Genomic DNA, 12,521 nt, shown 5'->3' with positions numbered 1-12,521 from the left:
CCATACCCAACAACATGTCTTAACCCTAACCAGAGTAGATAAGGGTCATGTTACACCCACTATCCAGAACAAGAGGATACAATGGTAATATCAGAATAAATTCAAAGACTGAAATCAGTAATCACCTTTTCTGTGCAAAGAATAACTGAAATCTGGAATAGTCTCCTCTAAAAGGCTGCTAGGAAAGGGTCAAAGAAATTTTAGTACACAAGAGTACTCAGGGAAATGGATCTGAAGTACAGGTCACCGTGGGAAACTTGCCCAAAATTTATACATTTCAACTGAAGGCAGTTCACTCAAGAGACTGAATGTTCTGCTCCTGTTTCAAGTGAAAGATGACTTTTTTTTTGCACTTTAGCACAGGGCAAAAGAATGAAATTATCCATGTTATCGGAAGAAAATTAAGAAAACAGGTTAAAAACAAAAGACACTGTTAAACTGTGATGCTCAAAGAGATTAATGGGTCCTCTTACACAAAATTACAGAAAATTAAAGTGCACGTACGAGTAATTAGAAAGATAACTCCTTATTTCAAGGGTTTTTATTATTTTATTTATTTCCTCATTCATGGGATGTGAACATCACTGGCAATGCCAATACTTATTGTCCATCTCTAATCACCTCTCATCTGAGGAACCAAGTAAGTGCCAACCATACAGAAAATAAGAGTAAGAAAGTTCTGTTGAACTTTCCCAGGGCTAAAATGGCTAACACGGCTAACACGAGGAGGCATAATTTTAAGGTGATTGGTGGAAGGTATAAGAGGGATGTCAGAGGTAAGTTTTTTTTCCCACACAGAGGATGGCGGGTGCGTGGACCGCACTGCCGGCAGAGGTTGTGGGGGCAGATACATTAGGGACATTTAAGAGACTCTTAGATAGCCACATGAATGATAGAGAAATGGAGGACTATGTGGGAGGGAAGGGTGAGATAGATATTAGAGCAGGATAAAATGTTGGCACAACATTGTGGGCCAACGGGCCTGTACTGTGCTGTTATCTTCTATGAAATTAGGATTTGGGTGAGACACCTGGAGAACAATGTTTAAAAAAAAAGGATATACTGGCCTCAGATGGGATATAATGAAAGGATACCAGAATGATTCCTGGGCTCAGAGGTCAGTCCTCTCAACAGTGAATGTGTAAGATGGCCCTGTACTCTCTAGAGCTTAGAAGATTGATCTCAATGAAATGTATACTCTCTTAGCAAGCTTAACAAACTAAATGCTGGGAGGCTGTTCTTCAGCAGGAGAGACAAAAACAAAGAGGGTCATAGAATAAGCAGAAAAGCATGAAGGATGATGCACGATTTTTTTCCAATCGGAATAGGACTTCCCTGCAGAGGGTAATTCGGTATTCAGCCATTGAGTATATTCAAGGTTACCATAAATAAGATGTTTGGGTGCTAGAGACACGAGAATTTGGCAGGAAATGGAAGTGATGTGAAGGACCAGCTGAATCCAACCTCCACTCTTTATGCCCCCGGCCTGTAACGAGGAAGGTCCAATATTCAATAGAAATGGATCCACTGCAACCCGGTTGAGGCTGCGTGGGATTCCCGGTCGGGCGTCGCCCCGCTGCCCAGCGACAGACGCAGGAGGCCGGGCGAGCGGCAGCGGCCGTGGGCCGTTCACTGACGCCCGCCGCCCGGGATGACCCGGCCTTCCCCCCACCCCCCCCGGCTCTCTCTCCGAGACCAGCCACACCCTCAGCGCTACCCACGGTCGGTGCCGTGCCAGGCAAGGAGCCCAGCGCCCGGCTCCCACCTCCCGGCCCCACGGGGGAGAACAAACAGCAGCCGCTCCGACTCACCGCCTCCTCGCCGCCGCCAACTCGGTCCGGGTCACGGGTCACGGGGCGGCGCGCGGGCTGCCGGGAGTTGGAGTTCGCAGGCCTGCAACGTATCCCGACGCGCAGCGCGGCGGCGCATGCGCGCCACCCCCCCTTCCCCCTCTGGTTGGCAGCGGGCGGGATGTTGCGGCGGAAACCCACCCGGCTGGAGCTGAAGCTGGACGACATCGAAGAGTTTGAGAGCATGAAGAAGGAGCTAGAGGTGGGGGTAGGGGGTAGGATGGGGATTCGGGGGTGGGGGTAGGGTTGGGGCGGGGGGTAGTTGGTAGGGGTGTAGGGGATAGAGGTGGGGGGTGGGGTGTGTGGGGGGATGGGGGTAGGGGTGGGGGATAGGGGTTGGGGGGTAGGGGTGGGGGATAGGGGTTGGGGGGTAGGGGTTGGGGGGGTAGGGGTGGGGGATAGGGGTTGGGGGGTAGGGGTGGGGGGTGGGGGATGGGGTGGGTGGGTGGTGTGGGGGTAGGGGGTGGGGTGGGTGGTGTGGGGGTAGGGGGTGGGGTGGGTGGTGTGGGGGTAGGGGGTGGGGTTAGGGGTGGGGGATAGTGGTTGGGGGTAGGGGGTGGGGTGGGGGTGGGGTGTGGAGTGTGGGGGTAGGGGGTGGGGATAGGGGTGTCGGGGTGGGGGGTACGGGTAGGGTGGGGGTGTGGGTAGAGGTGCAGGTGGGGTTTAGAGGTGGGGGTAGAAGTTGGGGTGGGGTGCTGAAACCTTATTCCAACGGCTCCCACCACAGTATCGGCCACAGCCCGGGGCCCGGAAAGTCAATGGTGGACCGGTCCATTTGGATGGAGGGATCTCTGAGTAAATCTGTAGCACAGGAGGAGCCGTCCCGTGCAGCCCAGTCCCACCTCCCAGCACTGGGTCCTCCGCCCCACCAGCACATGTACTTTCCCAGAGGTGGAGCATTCCTCCCTCTGCCACCCTTCAAGCTGCACGGTTCCAGACCTCCACCCTCTGGCTGAAACAGTTTTTTCATGAATCCCATCAACTATTTTAAATCTATATTCTGTCTTATTTTTGTTTTTCTTGTGAATGATGCTGTGTGCTTGTGATGGTGCTGCAAGTAAGTTTTTCATTGCACCTGTACATATGACAATAAAGTCGACTTTGACTTTAAAACCTATGCCCCCCTTCCCCCCTGGATTTTAAACCCCTCTGCCAAGGGAGATGGGTCATTCTTACTTTCCTCAGCCTCGTATAAAATTTTGTATGCCTCAATTAAGTCTGCTCCCAGCCTCCTTCAGTTTCAAAGGTTCTTCATAACTACAATTTTTCCAATACTGGAAACGTTGTAAATTTCTGTCTCCTCTCCAGTGCAATCGCATCTTTCATAGGATGGGGTGACCACAATTGTACTCAAGCTGTGATCTAACTGGTGTTGTATAGTTCTCAAATACTCTTCAAGCTCTTGGTATTCCATACCTTAGCTAATAAAGGAAATTATTTGTATATCTTATTGGATTCTTGTGAAAGTCGTTCCACGCTGTAATAAAGCAAAGACAAACAGAACCAAGGAGCATACAACAAGCACTTATTTTTCTTTTGCTAGCGGGAGTGAGGGATACAGAGAAAGGGTAAACCGTGTAACCCGAGCTCTGTACTGATCCTCACTCCAAGATTCAAATGCCAGGGTCCCTCTTTTATACTTACAACAAAGAAGCCTACGTGCTAAGTTTCACAAACCAAGCTATCCTAACGATTTATTTTTTCTTAGTTATAATGATTTACTCCTTGCTTCATTATCCACAATTTTTCTTATCTTCAAGCACTCTGTAACCCAGCAGCAGTACATCATGTTACAATCTGAGGTCACAGACAGCTCCAGGCTCCAAGGATTACCGCTTATCGCAAACACTAGCAAAGACAGGATACTCCCTAACTAACTACTTCTTTGATTTACACAAGGCACCTGGACATCATGCATCTCTACTATAGTCATGCCGTGGTTTGGCCACAGCAGCTGAATAACATTAACCCTTACATCCTCAGTTACTTTTACATACCTCAAGGATTTAAGGGTGTACTCTGTGATCATCAAATGCAGTACCAAATAGAAAGTGCAACTGAATCACTATTTCACTTAGAAGGACTTGCTGGGTCTCTAATTGGTGGGAAGGATAGAAGTAAAAGGGAAAGGTGTTGCATCACTCACATTTGAATGCAAAGTGCTTTGAGGAGAGTGCACGGTGAAGATGGAAGAGTGCACCAGACCAGATATTGAGGCAACAGTCCTTCAAGAACATTGAAAGGGGAGAGGAGAGGAAATTGCATTTGGTGGGGGAAGCTGTGGGATGTGGCAGAAATACAAAGGATAATCTGTTGAATGAGGAGGTTGATGAGGTTCTCAATGTGGTCTGGTCTGTCTGCAGAATCAGAAGAAGCAGCAGCGAGAAGAAGGAGAAATGGTGAGCTCCAGTGATGTGGACAGTGTGAATGGAGCAAGAGATGAGGCCAAAGTGCGAGAGAAGATAAACGAGCGAATTGGATATCGGCCAAACTCTCACATCAACAAACCTTTCTCTTTGTTTGGGAATCTTCACTGACCGGCAGCCTGTCATCAGGGACGTGTGTGAAGGATACAAATTCAGAATCTGTACCCAAATTACTTGGGATTGTGAACTCAAGGACATGCAACGGACTGTTGGAGTAAATTTGGTGCACTGCTGGGCTTTCAGTGAGGATAGCATTGAATGTGATTAAAACAGAATGAAAGTCACTAGCTCAGCAATTGATTCTGTAAATATTTCAACAAAGAATCTTAAATACATTGATTTGTATCTTATAGTATGATTTTCACGATATAGCTAGGTTTGAATTCCAACTGATTGCTAATCCACATTGGAGTTTACATTCCAACAGGATTATTTCAAGATATTACCCATGATCTTCATGTCCAATAATTGAAGTTAAGGTTCAGGAGTGGTAATTGCTTGAATTTTCCAGTTGGGTTCATGTTAGCATTACTAGTTTCAAAATTAGTCACAAGAAATTCCAAGGTTGGCTTTGTTCCCTTTGCCGAACCCGATTGTTTGCCATTTAATTAGAAATAGCTTGTATTATGAACTCAGATTACAGCATCTCATTTGACTTCATATACCAATCGCATTTTCAGGTTAACATTCACCCGAATGAACCAACATATGTAAGTGCCAAGTGAATTTATTTTGATGTTAAGGAGTCAGTGGTTGAAAAGGTAGGATTTTCTGATTGGCTGTATACGTGTACTACCAGCAACAAAATAATTCCTCAGAAGATTCATGGTTTGTTGTTCCCTACCTGTTTGTTTAACTGCCCGAAATGATTAATATTCCAGCTGTGAGACAAAATCTCAGCCAGGATAGTAGACATTGGATAAGGTCCATCAATCATTCTGATGTCTGGGATTGATTTTACCCATCTACTTTGTATTATTTAACTATCCTCCATTCATTTTTTAAATTATCCTAATTTTATACAGGAAAGTTGCTGCATTTTTTTTAAGAAAGTCAAAAACTGAGGTGTTGGAAATAGAAAATATAAACAGAAAATGCTGGGAACACTCTGTCGGTCAGGCAGTATCTCTGGGAAAAAAAAGATTAATACTTCATCACTGATATATAAAACTGGGTTTTGTTCGGTATAACAGTCTGATGATGTTTCAGTTTACCTTGGTGCATCAGGACTGGCAAGAGAAACAAAAAGGATGAAGTCCAAATAAGTGCGCTCCCATACAGGCATACCACACCCCTGTTCACAACTGATCAATGCAATTTAACAACTTTAATGAGATGTGGACACCACCACCATTTCTATTGTCCATCCCAAATTGTCTCATGAATGGAATGGTCATACTAGGTCATGGATGATTGTGTCAGCTACCAGGCTAGTCACACAGAAACCTAGACCAACTGTCCAACCATTGCAGGTCTGGAATTTAACCAGTTTGGAATTTGGAGGAAGAAAACCATCAACTGGCCTTGTCAATAACAATCATGAAAACTACTGGATTGTCATAAAAATTCATCTGTTGTCCTTCAGGAGAGGAAATCAGCCATACTTACCCGGTCTGACATCTGCAACAACAGACCCACCCCATGTGTTTGAGTCTGAAATGCCTGGCACGATACCAAGTTGAACCATTACTGCTGCATATAAGTGGGAACACTGCCACCGGCAGGTGCCTCTCCAAGTTGCACACCAGCCTGACTTAGAATCAGGACATCAGGCCTCCAGGGTCTGCATCCCAAAACTCCCTCTCCATCTGTACTATGGGAGTACCTTCAGAAAGACTGCAGCAGTTCCAGAAGTGGGCTCACCAGCATTTCTCAAAGGCATTAGAAATGGGATCTGGGCAATAAATGGCAGCCAGGCATCAGTGGCTCATGGGTGATAGGCAGAGACAGACGAGAGAGCAAAGAAAAAGGTCAGATGGAGTGAGGGGAGGGTAGAGACAGAGGCTGGAAAGTGATGTGGAAACAAAAAGTTGCAGGTGCTGGAATCAGATAAGTAAGGAAGGTGATAAGCAGAACCAGGTAAGAGGGGGATGAGGGGTAGATGGAAGCAGTTGGGGGAGGAGATGGGAGAATCAGGTGTGTGTGGTTAACAGGTAGACGGAACCAGTTGGGGGAAGAAGGAACCAAAAGGAAAGAGGAGCACGGGGAGTGTGGGTTATCTGAAGTTGGAAAATTCAATGTTCATGCCATTGGGTTGTAGACTGCCCAGGTGTCGTAGTCTGTGTTTGGCTTCACCTTGGCAGTGGAGAAGGTCAAGAAATGACACATCGATGTGGGAATGGGAAGGGGAGTTGAAATGGCATGCAACCAGGAGGTCAGGATGGCCACTGCCGACAGGGTGTAGATGTTCCACAAAACGGAGCCAACATCGAGAGCACCAAACGGAGTGGTCACGGTTGGAGGACTGGCAGGCTTTGTCAGAGTTTATCCCTGCTTCCCCATTCTCTGGATGCAGGAAAAACGAGCCATCAGTGGAAAGGGTTAACCTCTGTGCATCTCCACAAAAAGCAGCACAGGTTTTACACTGCTGTGACTTTAAAACTCAAAATCTGTCTGGGGATCATAAATCAAATAGAACATTGTAAACTACAACCAACATCCCTTAAGCAATTAAATTTGTGGTTCCTTCTAACCTGACAGAACCTCATGTGGAGGGAGCCAATCCATAAAACTAGCTTTCAGACCTGCAGTCTCAGAAGTTTGCAACTTCAGCAAAATTTTAGGTTGGGAGCCCATAATGCATTTAGACTATTTAAATAATTTAAAAAACAAAGGCATAACAAGGATGACAAAGATGTACGTGTTCAGAAATGAACCCTTCCAGCACAGACTAGAGTATAAAGGGTTAATAGCTTCCAGCTCTCAGCAGGACCGTGACCAGCTCGAGATAAACTATAGATACATTTCCCAAGACATGCTCTCAGCAAGAAATTGACCACGCAAACTTTCATTCGCAGTTGGACAAACTGAATTTTACTATCCACTGAATCTGCTATGGAGTCCTTCAATATGACAGATGTTTATCATTTCTTGTAGCTTTCAAATCAGCATTCCGATTCTTTTATTTCAAGGAAGACAGTCTGTTGCACAGGTGTTGTCTCATTGCAGTATGTCTATTGTCTTACTGACGTAACTCCTGCCTTCTTTACTGTTAGTTTTATGTCATTTGTCCCACCTTTCTTTCTGGTCCACAGGATCATGGTCTGCAGAGTTCCTCCAGCACTTTTTGTGCACTGATTCAGATCACATCCATCTCTTTTTTCCCCGTCATTCAGTCTATTAATTTTTGGTGCTTTCACTGAATCCCTAGCTACTTTACCCAGAACCCTGGTCCTTATTTCAAGCTCCCATTCAGGAGCATGCTTTGTGGTTGTGAACCTCCTCAGCTCATACACTTCTACTACCCAGCTCAACACAAATCCATTTTATCTTTCAGATTTCAGGTACTAATTTCCCACTAGATAGCAACAGCAAGTTTACGTCAAATTTACAGGTGGTATTTATACCCACCCAAACAATGTTCGAGGTCCATTGAGTATCCACTCAATGGGAAAACTCTGCCGACTACAGCAAATGTTGTGGAGTAAGAGAGCCACTCAGTCTATTCATTTGGTTGATCATTTACTTCAAGGAAAGAAAAGGTCTGTTCATTTTACCTGTGCTGTCTGGATACCCAATCTTTCTGATATTACAAAACAGGTTATTTTTAGCAATAGGGCAAAACCTCCACTTGACCAAAGAAAGCATCAACTTTCCTGCACAATCATTTTCTGCTTGCACACCCCGGCCTTTGGTCAGGGTCCAGTGATCTCTTTATTCAGATTGGTTTTAGTTACCATAGTGATGGTATTAGGTACAGCCCCATGTTCTCCAATTACCACATGCATGCTTCGTTGAGGGGGGTTGGTGCTTCACGCGTTTCTCATCCCCAACTCTGCTGCACGTTGCAGGCCTGACTTATTTGGTGGGGTGGAAACGCAACGCTTTTATAATGTGATATGCAAGCTATGTCCAAGTCCCACAACTTCATATGTACATCTTTTCACAGTTCTAATTTTAGAGTCTCAATGGGGAAACCAATCGGTACGAGTCAGAATTTTTACTTCATGTCTAACCTGTCAGTGTTGCAGAATGTTCCACACTGGAACATTTACTGAATAAGGTGCTTTGTCAATGAGAAAACTGAAGACATAGTTAAAGATAATAAAAACTAAAAATATTTATTGAAAATAAGCATGATATATTTTTCCAGGAAAAATTATTGTCTCAAAAGTACTGGTTATCAGAAATCACCACAAAGGTAACATTGCAACACCAAAATGTTGGAGTGGCAGAAGAGTCATCAGCACTTCTGTGAACTAGCCAGACCGCAGAGGAACATAATGAAAGGTGTAAACAGTGGAGATCATCGCTCATGATTTGAGGAGATACCAAAGGCACTGAACTTCAAGTGAACATAGAGGGATATTTGGGAAAAGCACAGCAAGAGGTGATGCATAGCACCTTAAACAAGACTGACAAATCAAAAAATATCACAAACAAGTACAGTACTTTCCAGTCAGACCTTTCACAATCTATATTTGGTTCACTGTCCAGGAAAGTATTTATTGTTTATCCTTTACTAACAACTTTTCATCAATGCCAGTTTTTGGCATACAGATGTGAAAGGTCACAATATATTACATGTCAACATCTAATCCAGCAACCAGTTGCACAAAAGCCAGCAGTGCATGACCAACATCTATAGTCTGGAGCCAAATTTCACTTCAAAGGTTCCCAGCAGGTTCCTTCCACTTGTCCATTTGGAAAGGTTTACATTTTTAAAAATTAATTTGTTTTAAGAACGCATGCGCTTCTTTCAAATCACTCATGAAAGTGTCAGATAAGCATGCACCTCGATCCAGTTCTATTACTCTCCACTGACTAGCTTGAAGGTTATTGTGAACTGCGACACAAATCTGCAGCCTGCACATCATGGTCACTAGCTGCAGGTTGGACAATTGTGAACCGTTCTATCTGCGCAAACCACTCCGTTAGCCAATCAGGAGGTGCTTGATATGTCAAGATTTACAAAAACAGATTCTGCCAGAAATGACCACGATAACGGCAGAATTATTTTGAGCAAATAGAGGATATAATACAAATTGATTTCTTCAGTTTGTTGAATATTGTAGCTGTGCTATACTTACAAAGCTTGTTATAGAATGAGATGTATAATATCAATCAGTATTTCCATCACTAATTGACTGGGTATAACTTGGTCATCACCAAACTAGCCAGGATTTGTTGCATTTCAGCTAATACACAGCCAAAAACATAAAGGTTTTTTTTCTGAGACTAGAAATAGATTCCACTCCATTCCCACATTGTTTCAAAAAAGTACCATGGGTAACATGGATGGATCTGATGGCTTTTTCACTCAGTATCCCCATTTTTTTTTTATTAACAACCTTCAAGTCAAAACACAAAAGTGGTACCATAATGCTACACAAGAGTTTTCACCAATAACAGTACATCAAAATCTTATCCTGCTGCAATCACTCCATCAGCATGAAGTGGATATGTGTTGCAACCAAAGTATATGACTGTAGCACTCCTCATTCCACTAGCCATGATCCATATATCATTTTATTCAGAGATACACAAGTGCAACATATGAACAAGAGAGAGCAGTGGACAATCAAGCAGGATGCAACAATTTAAAACCTATGAAATAGAACTGTCTGTGGGACAGGGCAGTTAGAGAACCAATTATTTTCTCCACTCCCAGCAAAGATTACACCACACATCATCAACTTGGTTATACACTGATTAATCACAGCAGTTCTTGGAACAATCAGCAGCTCAGACGGGGAAGTAAGTCTGGACTTTTGTAGTTCTGGTGATCAACTGGAATATTGTTCTTTATTTCCCCAACTCTTTACCACTTCTTGAGCGACGGAGCCCCCCAAGTTCTATCTGAGTGGAAGGATATGTCTTTGTTACTAAATGGAGGCTCAATGAGCGAGCACTTTGGCTGATGTCTCATTCAACCATAGAGAAAAGTGATCTCTGCAGGAGTTATGTTGGTGTACCGCATTCACCACTGCAAGACTAAAAAAGGTCAGGGTGGGGCTGGGAGAGAAGCCAAGCAACCCACTAACCTGGTGGAAGATACAGAATGAAGGCAACATTCTAATCTGGCTGTAACGTCTCTCATGATGGAACAGTCTGCAAGCTCAACTGCTCAAGATACGACAGGATTATCTAGTGTGTGAAACTTCAGTCCAATTATTTGAAACAGGAAGCTACCCATTTAATTTAGTGGCACCACAGCACAACTCCTCGTGGCTCCTTTACAGATAGTTTTCTAATTCAAGTGAATATGTGAAGGGATCAAGAAATGTTTTCTGTGTCATACAGAACTGAAACAGGGCAAGTAACATTAAGGAAAAAAAAGATAAAGAATTGCAAATACTGAAATCCAAGTAAAATACTGGAGATCAGCAGGTCAGGCATCGGAGGAGAGAGAATCATTTAACATGTCAGGTCAATTACCTTCAATGGAGCTGACAATTTCATTAGCAAATGTTTCTGATAAATGGTTATAGACCTGAAATGTTAACTCGGTTTCTCTCTCAACAGATGCCGCCTGAGCATCTCTAGCGTTTACTTTTCTGTTTTAGCCTTATGGACTTGATGATCCTTCCCATAATGCAGACCAATTATTTAAAGTAATATAACTGGTCAAACCTAATGGTAGTCACCATCTGATTAAAAAAGAACATTTAAAAAATAAATTCAGGAGGTCCTTATGTTTATTCCTATTGGTCCCAGGCAGGTTTATTTGTACTGTGCCTGTGCAGACTCAGCAGCATCTGAGAAAATTAAAAGGAGTCTCCCAGTCCTCCAATTGACAATAATATAAATTCTCTCTGTGCCAATAAGGAAGAAAATTCCTACCATAAGTACCAGGTGATTCCACACATCCATCTGGAATCAATACACAAGTTTAAAAATAATATAATTCCATCAGCACAAGTACAAAACATTTCATGAACCAAGGATATCTTAAGAGCAGAGGATTACACAGGGCTGGCGTGGTGGTTGGAGGATAGAGATGCAAACAATACAGATGTGTTTCTTGGTTTAGGTTTAAAAATTGAAAAATCTTGATCAAAAAAATCAGATACCCATGACTTAATCCAAACAAATAAAAATTCCTTCTATATTTTACGGATGAAATGATCAAAAGTTTTACAAAAATCACCAATTATTACATGACCATCAATAATTGTGAAGTCTTGGTCCTGAGAGCATTTGGGGGGAGCAGGCACGGGTGGGGGGGGGGGGGGTAGCGGGGAGGAAAAGAGGGGAGACAGAGAGAGATTGTTGACCAAGCCATGGGCCATTTTGTCTTTATGCTGATCCTCACATCAACAAAAAATGTACATTTGAGGTAACTATTTCTAATTATAATCAATGGGATTAAGGCATTGATAGTCAACACCGGAATCCAATCCAAATAATTTGATGAGAATTTTACAAAATCTGATGAAGGAAGATAGTATCATAACAAGCGACTCCAGATAAAGCAATGACTCGTGGTTTTAATTTGCTCTCATGCTTCACTCTTTGCGGTTGCCTCAGCACCAATACATCATGCATCAGGCTGCAAGAAGGAAAATGGCCACCATTCCCTGACAGTAATTGAGGCAGGAAACAAAAATTAAAGCAAGAGTCTTTAAACTGGAGTCTGAACACACACAGAAGAATGTGTGGGTGTGTGTGTGGGTGTGTGTGTCTGCCTTTTACTTAGATTATAGTAGTGAGGACATTAATTCATTAGGATTGCCCACCGCTAGTTGGTGTTAATGGCAGTGTTCTGTAATGTCGACCACCACTGCTTTCTTCCAACTAAAGAGAAAATATCCAGCACCTGCGCCCAATGCCACAGCGATGCAGAGGTAACCATTATAGGTCATGAAGACCAGCATGAGGAAGTAACTGATGACCACTTGTATGACGTGCAGTCCAGTCTGGATGAGGTGGGGAATGCTGAACATCTGCTGTCTGCAAGCATAAAAAGTAGAGTTAGTGAATAACATGGCTGTGTGTGGGACACTGGGTGAGTGACAGACTTGTGGGAACATTTGGAAGGTACTGGTCACTGCTTCCGTAGGTGCAATGATTCCGAAAAGTTGTT

General features: G+C 43.6%; 3 protein-coding genes across 5 annotated transcripts in view; 1 reads left to right on the top strand and 2 right to left on the bottom strand.

Annotated features, from left to right (window-relative positions):
• Positions 1-1,910, bottom strand: part of prpf4 (PRP4 pre-mRNA processing factor 4 homolog (yeast)) — a 34,853-nt gene extending 32,943 nt beyond the window's left edge. The window contains exons 1-2 of one of the 3 annotated variants that reach the window (XM_052037316.1): positions 1,722-1,780; positions 126-178 (exon numbers count right to left, since the gene is read on the bottom strand). The gene's annotated coding sequence lies outside the window, so the exon portion shown is untranslated. The other 2 variants (XM_052037313.1, XM_052037315.1) reach the window with 2 other exon arrangements.
• cdc26 (cell division cycle 26 homolog) lies at positions 1,899-4,611 on the top strand. The gene is made up of 2 exons (XM_052037317.1): positions 1,899-2,052; positions 4,214-4,611. The coding sequence occupies exons 1-2, from the start codon at positions 1,972-1,974 to the stop codon at positions 4,385-4,387; spliced, it is 255 nt and encodes an 84-aa protein (XP_051893277.1). The 5' UTR covers positions 1,899-1,971; the 3' UTR covers positions 4,388-4,611.
• A 3,931-nt stretch (positions 4,612-8,542) lies between these two features.
• Positions 8,543-12,521, bottom strand: part of slc31a1 (solute carrier family 31 member 1) — a 34,045-nt gene continuing 30,066 nt past the window's right edge. Inside the window, 1 exon segment of the mRNA XM_052037251.1 lies at positions 8,543-12,388. Within this exon segment, the coding sequence (XP_051893211.1) occupies positions 12,187-12,388 (202 nt within the window). The 3' untranslated portion in view covers positions 8,543-12,186.

The sequence above is a fragment of the Pristis pectinata genome, chromosome 23 (assembly GCF_009764475.1).
Source record: "Pristis pectinata isolate sPriPec2 chromosome 23, sPriPec2.1.pri, whole genome shotgun sequence".
Lineage (NCBI taxonomy): Eukaryota > Metazoa > Chordata > Chondrichthyes > Rhinopristiformes > Pristidae > Pristis > Pristis pectinata.
This window is presented reverse-complemented; position numbering and strand designations above follow the sequence as displayed.

Coding starts and splice junctions, on each gene's coding strand:
- cdc26 (XM_052037317.1), top strand. CDS start 1,972: ATGTTGCGGCGGAAACCCACCCGGCTGGAGCTGAAGCTGGACGACATC. Junction 2,053..4,213: donor GCATGAAGAAGGAGCTAGAG/GTGGGGGTAGGG, acceptor GTCTGTCTGCAG/AATCAGAAGAAGCAGCAGCG.